Raw genomic sequence first — 16,565 nt, 5'->3', positions numbered from 1 at the left:
TTTTCAGCATTTCTGTTTTTTATGACTGGAATTTTACATTTGTAGAACTCCCTGCGTTGCAAACTGCACTCCCCGGGTACTTTGGTGCAATCTTTGGCAGCTCTCCACTGGTTCAACATCAGAGTTGTGGGCAGAACGGAGTGCAACCATAGAATTATGGGTAGGACTTATGGGTACAGTAAAATATTGAAAACAACCTTGGCAGGATCCAGTAATGTAATTGTCGGAAAACTAATGAGGGAATGGTGTTGATGGGAGGAAGTCAGAAGAGTTTTACTGGTGTGAGACAGTAGTTGATACATTATTGGGGTTGGGATTTTCAGATGGACTCAACGTATATAGCTAGTGAGCCACTTGACTATTTTCTTGTTGCTTTGACCTGTTTTTCCACAATTTTCATTTCTCATAACAAGTTCCTGGTGAGTTCTCCGAGTGTGAATATCAGCTGATGATGGGTTGGGCTGTAGGCCCCAGCTAAAACCCGAGATGCAACACATTAAATCCAAGAATACTTCACATTTCACCCTTAGAGGACAACTGCTTCCTAAAGTTTGACTTAAGTATCAGAATGGGCAAGTTCATTTTGAGAACACGTGTGGGAATTACAGTGTGTAAACTGGGAGTGTCAGTAATCAGATGTGTACTGGAACTGTAATTCCAGAATATCCACATTATAGAGTCTATGCCATTAGGAGCGCAGCTCTCAGGACTGGAACCTACAAGTGTCCTGTGCTACATAGCTAATACTTATTGGAATCATTGATGATTTTCTTTCCCTGTAGATTCAGGATTTTCTCAGCGAAATCAACTCTAGAATCACTGGCGGTAAGTGATCACAATCAGGGGGAGGGTCTTTATTACCACCACATGATCAGCAATCTAATAAAAATCCTTAATTTTAGAAGGATGAGAGGGGATCTTATCGAAACGTATAAGATTATTAAGGGGTTGGACACGTTAGAGGCAGGAAACATGTTCCCAATGTTGGGGGAGTCCAGAACCAGGGGCCACAGTTTAAGAATAAGGGGTAGGCCATTTAGAACAGAGATGAGGAAAAACTTTTCAGTCAGAGAGTTGTGAATCTGTGGAATTCTCTGCCTCAGAGGGCAGTGGAGGCCAATTCTCTGAATACATTCAGGGGGTATGGGGAGAAAGCAGGAACGGGGTACTGATTGAGAATGATCAGCCATGATCTCATTGAATGGCGGTGCTGGCTCGAAGGGCCAAATGGCCTACTCCTGCACCTATTGTCTATTGTCTAAAATCATTTGCCCATTTCAGAATTACACAATCAGCAATGTATTGATTATTAAAATTCAAGCCTGGCACTTGTGTAGTACTGAGGAGTGTCACTGTGTAGGAGTTGATGTCCCTCAGATTACATTTTAAACCGTGACTTTGGCGACTCTCTCAGGTGAATGTAAAATATTTCAGTGTATTGCACTGATGAAGAGCACAGTAGCTATCTCTGGTGCCTTGGCCTAAAATTATCCCTCCATCGCCCTAACTAAAACTGGCGCTCTGGTCAATGTCACAGTGTAGTTTGTGAGATCTCCTAAATGACCATCTTCCACAAGTACTTCATTAGTCACAAAATGTTTTGAGGTGTCTTGATATCATAAAGGGCACAATAGAAATAGAGCTTGCATTGTTGAGCCACCAGTCCATGGGTGATATTTTAAACTGTGGCTCTGTGTGTGAATGATTCCAAGGCACGGTTTTGCCGATATGCAGGAGAGTTATCTCTGTTATCCTAGGCAATAATTATCACTTTACAAACTTCTTTAAAGATATATTTTGTTATTTTCAAATTATCTCTTTGGACCTTGTTGTATTTGGGCTGATACAATGCACTCATAAGGGTACATAGACCTTAACACATAGGAGCAGAATTAGGCCATTCTGTCCATTGAGTCTATTCTGCCATTCTATCATGGCTGATCAATTTTTCATCTGCACCCCATTCTCCTGCCTTCTCCCCGTAACCTTTAATGCTCTTACTAATTAAGAACTTATCAATCTCCGTTCACATTGTTGGCTGTAAATCACTTTGGATCTTCCCAAGGTCATAAAAAACATGATTTTATTTAATGAAATTGATGGAAGATGTTCCATCTGATGAAATATTACCCCATGTGAAGGTTTAAGCCATCCTTTCATAAGAGGAGTTTAAAACAGCATTGCCAAAAGATGAGACGATGATCTTATAGTGAGATCTGGAATCAGGGCCAGTTGTTTACTGATGGCAACCAACTAAGAACAAACACGCCGACTCCACTAAAACATGGCTACATAATCCCAAGAAAACATGGGCACCAAATAACAACATAACCAAATTGTCCCCACAAAATATGGCTAACACCTCAATCAAACTTGATTACCAATCCATAACAAACCTGACCATCTCGTCTTCAAAAACAAAGGATATCCAATTTACAACAAATATGAGACCTGGAAGAACAGGCAGCTGTTTACTGAAGAAAACATACCTAATAACCCACAATTACGGCCACCCAATTTTGGGTGATATTTTGTTTTTACTCTGTAACTGGTTCATTTTTTAACAAATTAATTTTGATTCTTTGGTAGACATGAGAACATTTTTGATTTTATCTCACTTTTCTCAGCGCCATTCCCTGCATGGAAGATCATTGAAAATTATCCGTGTGTTGAAAAACATCTTGGTAAGACATGAAAGTACACCGTGCTGGAGTAGCTCAGCCGGTCAGGCAACATCTCCAGATTGCATGGATAAATGATATTTCAGGTCAAGAATCTTCTTCACACTGATTGTGTGTGTGTGGGGGGGGGGGGGGGGGGGGGGGGGTGAAGAAAGCTGGGGAAAGGGAGAGGCAGGCCAAAGTATGGAAGGTAATAGGTTGACACAGTTGAGGGTGATTTTTTGATAGGCCGATGGTTGGAACAATTCCCCCTCACCTGTGTTGACTTTTACCTGCCACTTTGTCCTGCCTCTCCTTTTCCAGTATTTTTCTTCCCCCCCCCCTCCCCCCACAATCAGTCTGAAGAAGAGTCTCAACCCAAAATATCATCTATCCATGTTCTCCAGAGATGCTGCCTGACTTGCTGAGTTACTATAGCACTTTGTGTCCTTTTATGTTTTTACCACCATCTACAGTTCTTTGGTTCTACATTTTGGTAATGCATGAGCTGGTCAGCGAGTTGAGACTTGTGAATAGATGGTAGTACACTTGAGGTTACACAGTCAAAGAGGTGCAGAGGAACCAAGTCGAAACTAAGCTTTCTATAAAGAACGATTCTCACTATACTGTCAGTAATTTGCTTTACATCATGAGAATAGTGATATTGCTAGAACGAGGTTATTGCCATATTTGTTTAACTACTGATGAAATTATCTGAAAGCTGTGGTAATTCTATATCATGACATAATAGCCAGTAGGAGCAATGAACTGGTGTGAATGTTTAACTGATTGTCAACCTCTGTACCTTTATAGTTGATTCCTATCCAGGCTCCACTGAAGGCTCTTATGCAGCTCACTATCATGCCAATTATCAATGGTAAGTACACTCCTCATATTCATCTATTATCACAGTTAGGTGCACTGTTTATCATTCATAATATAATGTAGATTATCACAGATGGTTACTGCAGCAACACACTTATGATATTGGAAAGATTATTGGATTAGTGTTATTTGTACACATGCCATTACAGTATATAAATTGTAACAATTAGGTGCTATATTTACTAACACCAACCACTGCTAAATTGCCACAGTTAAATACTACATTTGCACATCGCAATTTAAAAATATATATTTTGGCAATGGGCAGTTACACATTTACATAATTGCATAGATTATTACGTTAGCTGCTATGTTTATATTACCTAATTATTAATTAGATTCGCACAGCTGGATGCCAAACTTTCACACTGACAAAAATGTGCAGAGTATTACATTTAGGAACTACATATTATCACAATTTGGTGAATGTATTTTCAGAGTTAGCTGCTAAATTTATACGGTCACATCATTCTATAGAGTATTACAATTTTGCACACTCACACTCTTGTCACAATCAGGTACTATTTTACACATTAATGACATTATATAGGTTTTCACAGTTAGGGGCTGTGTTTACACACTCATCATTGTATAGATTCTCAGAATTGGCTGCTGTATTGGCACAAACACCATTGTGTAGATTATTAGTTTACATGCTGTAATTACAAACATTATTCCTTATTCCAAGATTATGGCTACAATATGCAGTCATGCATACAGTAAACAAAATTGGGACATTTTTATATTTACATTCTTAACATAATTAATTCAATACATTACCTTGCAAAGTATCAATGCCACTTATGTTTCCATTTTATGCATCAGTAGAGGGATTGGGAGGTTGTTACACAGGACCCAACCCCTCAATGTCCCACTACAGTAAGACCCTGGACTGGTCCTTTGTGATTGCTGCACCAAGCCTCAATGTGTCTATTAACACATACCCCTACACCCTGGAATGTGTGCCAGTCAGCATAATTTGCTATGGACATCTCCTTGTAATAGAAGACCAACAAGATTCTGGCAGACTAAATTGCGATTTTAACCAAGTTGATGGTCTTCCAGCATCAGTTGATATATGTCTCAGTTAGTGTCCCAGGGAACAGCCTGAGAATTCTCTATTGTGTAGCTGCTTGTGTTAGGTGGGTTTTGCATATACATAAAAAATGGAGAGCATCATAGTCAAGTCAATATTTAGGAAATCACAGTATGGTCACAATGTCAGAAATGCATACCTCTGTTCTGCAATCACTGTTCCCAGGAAGCTGAGTGAATTTGTAGTGCATACAACACTGTGTCTACAACCATTAGGCTGTAAAACTCTACAACTTCAAACTACATAAACTTGGGAGCATTGTTTTGGTGTTTGCATTATTATAGTCCATTTGTTTCTTTATATATACTGATCTTTTTTGTTGTTTATTATGGTGTTTACATGGTGGTGGTGGCCCGTTGTAGACGACAATAGCATGTAACTGATAGACTTGCACATGAACCTGTGCGTGGAAAAGATTAAGGTGGAGAGGCTGTTGCACACGAGCAACCCCAACCTCTCGGCCACAGAAGCTGGATTTCAGTGGCACGGTTAGACATCATGGTTGGAAACTCCCTTGGCTGCAGTGGATGTCCAGGTCTTCTTTTGTGCTTTGACATGCCCTTTGCACTCCACAGTGCACTGCTGATCGCCTTCCTGGCCATTGAACCCTCCAGTGGATTTCTTACACCCAATCCATTGCAATACACTTTGCATGCTGGGCTGAGCAAGTCCCTAAACTCATCGAGGGTTTGAGACCTGTTGGCTACCCTCATACATGGTATACATGTTTACATAGTACCATGTTTACATCTCTGTTGTGCTACGGCAATAAGAATTTTGTTTTGGGACTTATGACAATGAAAAACTTGACTTAAATATGTCATTTGTACGAAGTGCAAACTCTCCCTTCAGCTGTTTACTCCCCAGTTTTTGTTCTTTCTCTGCCCAGAGCGAGCTCTGCAGGGAGTGCAGATTCCATTGCCAGAAGGAATTGATCTCATCAATGAGACTGTGACAAACCACATGGTGAGTACACTAACATATTAAAGGACTCTGCATGAACTACTTACACATTTTTTTTAATAGGTTTGGTAACTGCTGCTATGGAAGTTAAAAAATGTCAGCCAGGACCTGCCTAATTTGTCAATAGATTGCAAATTATGTCAGGCGACAGACACAAAATGCTGGAGTAACTCAGCAGGACAGGCAGCATCTCTGGAGAAGGAATGGGTGATGTTTCGGGTCGAGACCCTTCAGACCCAAAACATCACCCATTCCTTCTCTCCAGAGATGCTGCCTATCCCGCTGAGTTACTCCAGCATTTTGTCTTTCTTCGATTTAAACCAGCATCTGCAGTTCCTTCCTACACATGTCAGGCGACATGTTTGCTGCACATTAAATGCAAATACTCCAAAATGCTGGAGTAACTCAGCAGGTCAAGTAACATGTCTGGAGAAAATGGATAGCTGACGTTTTGGGTAGGGACCCTTCTTCAGATGTGATAATTCATCAGCTTGTTTGTTATGTCTTATGTTACCATGCTCTAGCCCATGTGGCACTCCACACACAATAAAGAGCACCAGTCCTGTACCATATAAAGGTTAAAGGCTTCCAAAAAAGCCAATGTGAAATATACTTCTACCCACCCAATGCTATAATGTTGAAGACAAGAGCTGCATTTAATTCCTCACAAAGCAATGCTGCAGATTTATCTTTCCAGTCACTCAGAAATAACTTCCTCCAGAAGGAAAGATGGGTGGGATTCCAGGAATTATTTCCTGCAGTGAAAGAGCCCTGGGGTCCCATTGACCAGAGACCTGCTTGAAATTTAATCTATTCATTTTCTCTGCTTTTAGAGTAGGTTACAAGTATGCTACCATAGAGACGTTTAATGGGAATCTTTTGTGAGAAAGTAAAGTTTAATTTTGAGGTTTTTTTGTGGCCAGAAATTGCTTCCAATTACCATAAAAAAGTTGTGAGTTGGGAACATTGTAGGAACGAGTGAGGAGGAAGGGTGGAATTTAAAACAAGTTCGCTTGCAATCCTTTGTGGGATGGGTTACATTTCATAGCACATCTGGCCTCACCCTTTAAGAGATATTCCCTTTGTTCTACCTATTGCTCCCCCACCTCCTACCTAAAACGAACTTGTTTTTTCTTTCTCAGTTCTGATATGTCGCAGATCTGAAAAAAAATCTATTATTTTTCTGTCTTCTAATGCTGCCTTACCTGCTGAATGGTTCCAACATTTTCTGTTTTTATATTAGACTTCCACCATCTGTTCTTATTTAAAGTTTGAATCAAGAATTAATTAATTAAGGTGCAGTGGTAGAGTTGCTGCCTTACAGCGCCAGAGGCCCGGGTGCGATCCTGACTATAGGTATTGGCTGTATGGAGTTTGTATGTTCCCAGGGATCTCCGGTTTGCTCCCATGTTTCAAAGATGTACAGGTTTGTAGGTTAATTGGCTTGGTATAATTGTTAATTGTCCCTAGTGTGTGTTGGATAGTGTAAGTGTATAGGGATCGCTGGTTGGTGTGGACACGGTGGGCCGATGGGCCTATTTCTGTGCTGTACCTCTAAACTAAACAAATTGGCATGGATTTGTAAGGAGTGGATCATGCATATAACACAACCAATTTGATTCTTTAAATGTTATGTTCAAGAGGCAGAATTTGAAAATTACAACCACACCTCTCAGGAGTAAAGTTCAGAAACAAATGAAGGATGTGCAGACATTTGCAGCACACTTCCACATATTCCAATTGATACAATATCTATTGCGAATTTGAAATCTGACATTCCACATGAATTTCTATCAAAGTTATTAAGGGATAGGAAGTTTAGAAGTTAGGCCACTGATCAGCCTTGATCTCACCATATTATGGAACAGATTTGAGAGACTGAATGGACTCCATAACATAACATAACATAACATAACATAACAACACTTTACTGTCACTCGGCTTTTTACACCGAACGAAATTTCAGCAGTCACACAAAACACAGCAAAAAAGAAAAGAACACAGGACACCCGACCCCAACACAAACATCCATCACAGTGACTACAAACACCCCCTCACTGTGATGGAGGCAACAAAACTTCCCCTCTCTTCCCCCCGCACCCAAGGACAGGCAGCTCAACCCCTACCGAGGCAAATGACACGCACAGCCCCCGCAAGGGGATGGAAGGCCCCGTGGCCGAGCCGCCCTGGGCACCGAAACATCCCCGCAGCCGCACCGGGCGATGTTAAGTCCAGTGGCCGAGCCGCACCGGGCACTGAAACGTCCCGCGGCCGAGCCGCACCGGGCACCGAAACGTCCCGCGGCCGAACCGCGCTGGCGATGTTAAGGCCAGCGGCCAAGCCGCGCCGGGCACCGAAACGTCCCGCGGCCGAGCTGCACCGGGCGATGTTAAGTCCAGGGGCCGAGCCGCACCGGGCACTGAAACGTCCCGCGGCCGAGCCGCGCTGGCGATGTTAAGTCCCGCAGCCGAGCCGCGCCGGCGATGGAATGCCCCGCGGGCGAGCTGCGCCCCGGGGAAGAGACCTAATAAAAGAAAGGTTTCCCCCGCCCCACCCCACCCCACCCCCACACCCCACCCCCCCACCACACATACACAGCCAAAAACAGAAACAAAAACCATCCCAACACCGACACAAAAAAAAAAAAAAAAAAAGACAAACAGACTGCCAGAGAGCCGCAGCCGTTAGGCGCAGTCAACTCCTCCTTCAGCCAATACCCATAGTCAGGATCGTCTGAAGAAGGGTCTCTACCCGAAACGTCACCCATTCCTTCTCTCCCGAGATGCTGCCCGACCTGCTGAGTTACTCCAGCATTTTGTGAATAAATCGATTTGTACCAGCATCTGCAGTTATTTTCTTATACTGAATGGACCACACCTGTTGCCTTTCTCTAATATTCCACTCGAGTTTAAATGGCAGGACTTGCATTTTCTTTTTTTTTAAACTATTCAGTGTTGAACTTTGGAATCACAAGAGGTTCAGTTGGGGGGGAAGGATTAAACATCATTGTAGAGGGTTAAAACTATAGACCAAACTCCAAGGGATGGGTCATACACTGGAAAGAGGTCCAAAATAGAGGAAAGCACTGGTTAAAAGATCATCAAATTGGGAGGGGAGATTGGACGTTGGGTTGAGTTTAGTCAGTTATGCCTAGCTTGTGAGCCTCTAGAGGAAACACTGTTGCTCTTTCTGCCCACAACCAATCTGGAAAGGTACTTGCCTTTTCCAGGCATTTGCCAATTTCCTGATATCTGTGAAACTCGACTGGGTGGAGTCAAATTTGAAACAGTGCTAAATTAAGAAGCGCCAAATCCTATTTTAATATTTAAATTGTCAACCTGCCTCTCAATAACCAGGTTAGTCACTCAGTCTGAACCAAAAATACCCTGACAACACAGCCATAATTTGTCCATTGAAACTGGAATTTCATCAGTTGGGATTTGATTTATAATTATTTTTTACGCCTAATAACAAATGCCAGGTTGCCAATTGTGTTTTTTGTCATTCCTAGGGTTTTCTGTCAATTGGAGCAGATTTACATTTTTACAAAGGCCTGAGGGAGGTAATTAATAAGAACACACAACGCTCCACAAACAGCACAACTCTATCCAAGTAGGAACAAAGCTGTGATGAATGGCAGCTGCTAGAGTGTAGGAAGACCAACAGCAGCAATTTACTTTCCTATTAATTATTGTTGTATTTGATTAGCCAGTCACTGGCTGCATAGAATCTGTTCATTTTATATTAATAAGTCATTGACAGAGTGTAGAGTCAAACATTTTAAGCTTTTGTTGTACACTGATCAGATTGGTGGTGTAAGTGCAACAATTGATAGTTCATTTCCAGAATTTGTACTAATGACGTTATGAGCTACTAACACTGCACCACAATCTGAAAGAGAGGGGAAAATACCACTGTTAAGATCCCGTACACATCCTGTATAGATTATAGATTGCAATCTACTTGGAGGTGACAGAGTATGGCTGATGAATATTTCCCCATATCATCACCGTATTATCGTTACTGTCCCAGAGCTATGCTTTGAACCCAGACTTGAGAAGAAGGTGGTTTAGATAATAGGCATCTCCCATCAATCATGGCATCACTCTATGACACAAATCGCTCTCCTGTACATCATAATATACTGGCTTATTCACAAAATGCTGGAGTAACTCAGCAGGTCAGGCAGCATCTCGGGAGAGAAGGAATGGGTGACGTTTCGGGTCGAGTCTGAAGAAGGGTCTCGACCCGAAACGTCACCCATTCCTTCTCTCCCGAGATGCTGCCTGACCTGCTGAGTTACTCCAGCATTTTGTGAATAAATCGATTTGTACCAGCATCTGCAATTATTTTCTTATAATATACTGGCTTCCAGTTTGGATTGTGGGATACGCAGACTGAAAGTAATAACGTACATACCAACTACTGCATCTTGCAGATTGTTAGATTCATTCATTAGCATTGTGGCCAGCTGTGTGTGATTGGTGTAGCTGACTCTCTTTGTATGGACCATTTACAATTCATTTGGTAATTACCCCATTTGATGACCAGCTTCACTAAAAGCTCCAGTCCTTTCATTTATGCTGAAAGCCCTGGGCCATTGTGTGTATTATTGTTATTCCCATAAATTCCACAAGGAACTCTAATTTCCTGCTATAACATCAAGAATCATAATATGCACAAATAATTTTTGCTTTAGACACTGGAGATGCTTTCAGTAACACGTATAGATGGTAGATTCCTTTGTTTGACCAAATTTGACAATTGTTCATCTTTTATCACTCGTCTTATTTTTAAGTGAGGGAGGTTACATAATCAAACATTTCAAAATTTGGGCACAGTATCAGCATCGCACACCTGTTTCAAACTGACTAGTCTCAGTGCAATGTATCTTGTTCGGAATACCAGTCATCAACTGCCTCTCTACTCCCCAAAGCAAGCCATTAGTTGCAACTCCATTTCCCACCCTAACCAGCAAGCGCTCTGTTCCCCGTCACCAACTATCAGTTGGCTCCCCGAATCCCACCCCACCATCAGCTGCCTCTCCTTTCTCCACAGCAGCCATCAATTGTCAATGAGTTTGGCTGTCAACTCAAGTGGCAAATTAGGAACAAAGCTAAAAATGCTCTCATTAGAGCTGTAACACAAAGTATGTTATGAAATCTGTCATTAAACCAAAATTTCAAAGATCAATGGAAACTATCTCACCTCAAGTCTATTGAAACCTACTTCAATCATCACTGGCCCAGGTATTATGCTTTCATAGTGGTTGTGTACTCCAGACGATAATGCTACTGTTAGGTAGTAAATGAGTGATAATTCATGTAGAGGTGGAATGCGCCAGAGGATTAGTGTTATAGGACTAAGTACTCCATGTCATCGATGCCTCTGATTTGAATATTGTTTTTAACAGTGCTGATGAGTAATTCCTCCCTATAATGATTTCATATATAAAATATTCCTTGTCATGGTACCACAGCCATAGATATTTCCTGCCATGGTGCCTATAATGCTGCTGGATAAGTTTTGTATTGTATTTAAAGCCAATCTAGATGTATTCAGAACAGTAATAACACATGCAGTTCATCAGCAAGTTAACCAAATATAATATACCTTTGTATGTTAATGCACCCATATCATTCCATCAAGCAACAATTGTATCACACAATGTGTAATAAAAATGATGTCTAAATCCTTGAAGTGAACTTCCATTGGTGAACATGTGGCGTGTCGGAGGCTAGGGGAGGCCTGATAAAAGTTTATAACTGAATGAGATATGAATAGGGTAGAGAATACTTTTTTTCTCTACATGCCTAAATGTCAAATGCTAGAGCGCATAGCTTTAAGATCAGAGAGGGAACATTTAGAGGAGATGCTTGAGGCAAACCTTTTTACACAGGTGGTGGGTACCTGAAATGCACTGCCAGCTGAAGCAGGTACGATAGAGGCATTTAAGAATGAATGAATGCATTATTGTTACATGTGTTAAGTCACAATGAAATGCTTTGCTTGGGTATGCAATAGCTGCCACAGAAAGGGTGCCGACAAAGTATCCCATGCCAGGTGCCCTCCCCACCCCCTTCATGGTGGTCCCCCCACTCCGGGTCATCCATTGTTCTTCCCCCTCCCTCCCAGCGGTCCCCCCATGCAGGGTCCTCCTTTGTTCCTCTCCCTGGCAGTGGCGTGCTCACTTCCATGTGGTCCATCGGTGCCCTCATCGACCACTGCACCAACTTCTCCATTATCGCCATCGGGTCCCCTCCTACCACCTCCGTGGCGCCGGCCCAGGCCCCAGCCGTGGGCTCCACCGAGCCAAGCACCGTCGGTCGCTTGCTCCGTCGACCTGCAAGGCTCAGGCTCTGACCACAAGGTCCCGATTCTGACCCACGAGGTTCCGCCTCCAACTTGCGAGGCCCCAGCTCCGGCCCTGACCCACGAGGCCCCAGTTCCGACCCACAAGACCCAGGCTCCAGCCCGCGAGGCTCTGGCCCCGGCTTCTCCACGGCCTACTAGCCCTGGCTTCTCCGAGGCTTTTATATGTGCACATGAATTGTAAGCAATGAAGGAATATGGAACATGAAGGGAAGGCAACATGTTCAACACAGACCTCATAGGCCAAAGGGCCTCATAGGCAAAGGAACACATAGCTGTGTTCTATGTTTTAAAGTCTGGCATTCCATCAATACCCAGATCTTGAAAAATTAGCGAACATAATAAAACAAGATGGTTTGAGTTAGAACAAAGCCAGCAAATTTGAACTCTTCCATTCGGCCACACGCGACCAGCTCCCCTGAAGCTAAGATCTGTTGAATCTTCATTTTGACCACGGGGACCAATTCAACGGGCTCACCCCGTACCCACGGACCTTGAGTTCAGCCGCAGACCAGATCAACAGACTCTCCCCCCTCCCCCGAAGCCATGATCTGCAACCGCAGGGACCCAAGACCCAGTTTCTCAAGGGCCGCAGCCTCCTGGGAGCGTTTGCTGCCCACGGCTTCTCGGAGCCCCAGTTATATAGAGATACAGCCTCTATATACTGTAAGGCACCCTGCAAGGAAACTGGACCTTCGACCAACCAAATCCATTCCAACTATCAACTGGCCATTTACAATAATCTAACATTAATCCCAATTTTTTATCTTCCCTAAAGTCATTATCTCTCCCATGATTTCACCGGACACCTACACATTCAGACAAGTTACAGTGATTAATTTACCCACCAACCTGCACATCTTTGGCATTTAACAAAAAATCAGAGTACCTGGAGGAAACCCACGCAGTCACAGGGTGAACATGTAATGCACCTGAATTACACCTAAATTGCACCTGAAGTCAGAACTGAACTCGGGATTCTGTCTCTGCGAGACAGCAGCTCGACTAGCTGCGTAACTGTGCCATCTATCTTTAAAGAAAGGAAAAGCTGAGTTAATGTTAATAAGTTAAAGGCCAGTTCTGCCAAAAATAAAAAAAGGCTGGTTACTTAAAACTGTAGAGTTCAATATCAAGTCCGAGAGCTACAATATTCCTGGAAGAAAGATAAGGTGCCATTCCTCAAATTTATGCCGGACTGCAATTGAATGAGTTGATGACTGTTTTGTGCTTGGTCTGCCTTCCATTGATGAGCAAATTCCACTGGTGGGTATTTTGTGCTTTTGAGTGCTAAATGCTATTAAGTACCACAAATGCGTCCTGCTGATCTCTGCTTTCTGCTGGTGCCTGCTTGGTACTGGTGACTACATTCAGTTGTCGACTGCCTTCTGTTGGTGAGCGCCATCTACTGGAGACTGTCTTATGTTGGTGACTACTTTGTGTTGAGACAGTCTTCTAGTAACTTCAAGATGGTGATCATCTTCAATTAAACAAAGACAAAACTGAGGTAGTTGTTTTTGGAGCCAAAGTGGAATGCTTAAAAGTCAGTGCGCAGCTTCAATCAGCAATGTTAAAAACCACAAACAAAGCCAGAAATCTTGGGGTAGTCATGGACTTGGACCTGAATTTCAACAGCCTCATTAAGACAATTACAAAGTCAGCCTACTATCACCTTAAGAATACATCAAGGGTTAAAGGACTTATGGCTCAGCAGGATTTGGAAAAACATGTCCATGCATTTATCTTCAGTAGACTTGACTACTGTAATACTGTCTTTACAGGTCTCCCTAAAAAATCGATTAGACAGCTGCAGCTGATTCAGAACGCTGCTGCTCGAGTCCTCACTAAAACCAAGAAAGTGGATTACATCACTCCAGTTCTGAGGTCCTTACACTGGCTTCTAGTCTGTCAAAGAATTGATTTCAAAATACTACTATTGGTTTATAAAGCACTGAATGGTTTAGGGTCAAAATACATTTCTGATCTTCTGCTACATTATGAACCATCCAGACCTCTCAGATCGCCTGGGGCATGTCTGCATTCCGTCCCCAGAGTCGAAGAAGCATGGAGAAGCAGCGATTAGTTTTTATGCACCACATATATGGAACAAACTCCCAGAAAACTGAAGTGCTGCTGCCATCTCAGTTCTTTTAAATCGAGGCAGAAGACTTTTCTGTTTGGTGCTGCCTTTTATTAAATCAAATAATTATCCATTTCTTACACTGCACTATAACTTTTATTCTTGTATTTTATATCTGTCTAAAATCTTATTTTAGCTTGTTTTTATTTTCTACGAGACCAAGTGGACCCTTTGGGCCCAAACCACTCCTGCATTGGTGCAGCACCCTCTCCTTCCCCCTCCCCCCTCTCTCCCCGCCCACTCCCCCCCCCCCCCTCTCATCTTGGAATGCCTCTCCTGCATCGGTGCAGCACCCTTCCCTCCCCCTCCCTTCCCCCCTCCTCCACCACCTCTCTCCCCTCCCCCCTCTCCTCTACTACCTCCCTCGATTCCTCCCCCCCCCCCCCCCTTCCCTCCTGCTGGCGTTCCGCTTCTCCTGATATCTGACCTCGACTGATTCTGTTCTGCTTGTGAGTGACTCCAGTTGATACTAGCTTCAGCTGGTGACAGAAATGTGCTGGTGACTGCTTTCTGCTAAGACAACCTTTGTTACTGACTGCCTCTTCCTGCCTCTGACTGCTCTCCACTGATAGTTGAATTCTGGTCAGGTAAATGGTTAATGCTTGGACTGTTGTCTGCTGGTATCTGCTTTCTGCCAGTGACTGTTTTTTGCTGCAACTGTCTTCTGCTGATTACTGCCTTCCTCTAGTGACTAGCTTCTTTGGTGATTGAAATTTCCAATGGATTGGAATTGGTGTATTACTATTGTCATGTGTACTGTTGAGATAGTGAAAAACGTTGTTTTGTGTGAACTCCAGTCAAATCATACTATACATTGGTACAACAATCAAACCATGTACATAGAGGTTATGCAGAGAGAAAAATACTTAAGTACAGAGTACTTTAGTGTTACAACGTTATAGCACTACAGAGAAAGTGTAGATTTTCTAAAAGTGCAATGTCCACAATGATGTAGATTTGGAGATCAAGTTTATGAAAAGACAGTTTAATAATCTGATCACAGCGGGAAAGAAGCTGTTACTGAATCTGACAGTAGGTGCTTTCAAACTTTTGTATCTTCTGCCTAATGGGAGAGGAGAGAAGAGGAGATGACCAGAATGTAAACATTCCTTGGTTGTGTTTGCAGATTTCCGAGGCAGCGTGAAATGTAGATGGATTAAATGAAGGAGGGGTTGGGTAAGGGGAGGAGGCTCGTTTGTGTGATTGACTGGACTCCATCCACAACTCTCTGCAATTTCTTGTGGTCATAGGCAGAGCTGTTGCCAAACCACGCTGTGCATCCCATAGGATATTTTCTATGTCGCATCTGTAGATGATGGTACAAATAACTGCAGATGCTGGTACAAATCGAAGGTATTTATTCACAAAATGCTGGAGTAACTCAGCAGGTCAGGCAGCATCTTAGGAGAGAAGAAAGTGCTCAGCCACCGGGAGATCAGATGTTAACGCGGACCGAGCGCAGGTGTTGAGTGAAGCGATCGCCGAGCCTGCGTTTGGTTTCGCCGATGTAAATAAGTTGACATCTCGAGCAGCGGATGCAATAGATGAAGTTGGAGGAGGTGCAGGTGAACCTCTGTCTCACCTGGAAAGACTGTTTGGGTCCTTGGATGGAGTGGAGGGGGGAGGTAAAGGGACAGGTTTGAGGCGATTAATGTCACGACGGCAGATGTTGAGGCGGTTAATATCACGACGGCAGTTAGAGATGAAAAGTTCTAGTGAGGGTAGTTGGCCAACCGGGGGGGTCCAAGAGGAGGGGGTCCTTTGGAGACAGGAGAAGGGGTCATCAGTGGGGGGTGAGGACTCCTTCCCATGGAAAAAGGCTCAGAGGCGGAAGCGGCGGAATAGCTCCACGTCTTGGCGGACGCGGAACTCGTTGATGTGGGGGCGGAGGGGAACGAAGGTAAGGCCTCTGATGAGGACAGACCGTTCGGTGTCTGAAAGGGGGAGGTCAGGGGGGATGGTGAACACCCGGCAATTGTGGGGGTTGGGGTCGGATGAAGGCAGGGGGGCAGGTGGAGGTGATGTATGGTGAGGGGATGGTGGGTTAACAGAGCAGAGGGGGGCATGAGGACCAATGTGGGGAGTAGTTAGGGTCGCCTGGCTGGAGGGGGAGATCCAGTGGAGAACTGGCTGCGGTTACCTGTGGTAGAGGGTGGGCAGTATGACCCAGCGGCGCTATGGGACTCTGCCTGGTGGGGGCTGTGGGCCCAGCGCGGTGTCTGTGGGCCGGGTGGAGCTGCGGCCTGTTGTAGGTCCTGGGAGCCGGGTACAGCGACGGCTGTGACCTGCTGCTGGGCGGTGGAGCGGCGCGGGTCGACACGGTCGCTGGGGATGGCCCGCGAGGAAGTGGCGGTCGGCCCGGTCAGCGGATGACCGGGGAGGGCAGCGGCGGCGGTGAAGAGGTCGGGAAGGTCAGCAGCGGCGAAGAGGTCAGGAAGGTCGGCAGCGGTGA

The 16,565-nt window shown here is 44.0% G+C and overlaps 2 protein-coding genes across 3 annotated transcripts in view; both read left to right on the top strand.

Annotated features, from left to right (window-relative positions):
- Positions 1-11,293, top strand: part of pltp (phospholipid transfer protein) — a 57,602-nt gene extending 46,309 nt beyond the window's left edge. For both annotated transcript variants that reach the window (XM_078418688.1, XM_078418687.1), the window contains exons 13-16: positions 783-825; positions 3,474-3,537; positions 5,531-5,607; positions 9,116-11,293. In XM_078418688.1, the coding sequence (XP_078274814.1) occupies positions 783-825; positions 3,474-3,537; positions 5,531-5,607; positions 9,116-9,220 (289 nt within the window). In that variant the 3' untranslated portion in view covers positions 9,221-11,293. The remainder of the gene's footprint in view (positions 1-782; positions 826-3,473; positions 3,538-5,530; positions 5,608-9,115) is intronic.
- The window catches only part of LOC144604376 (cytochrome c oxidase subunit 4 isoform 1, mitochondrial-like), a 420,358-nt gene that overhangs the window by 360,879 nt on the left and 42,914 nt on the right, over positions 1-16,565 (top strand). The window lies entirely within an intron of this gene.

Source organism: Rhinoraja longicauda, chromosome 22 (assembly GCF_053455715.1).
Source record: "Rhinoraja longicauda isolate Sanriku21f chromosome 22, sRhiLon1.1, whole genome shotgun sequence".
NCBI classification, from domain to species: domain Eukaryota; kingdom Metazoa; phylum Chordata; class Chondrichthyes; order Rajiformes; family Arhynchobatidae; genus Rhinoraja; species Rhinoraja longicauda.
The sequence above is the reverse complement of the archived record's forward strand: the minus strand, read 5'-3'. Positions and strand labels throughout refer to the sequence as shown.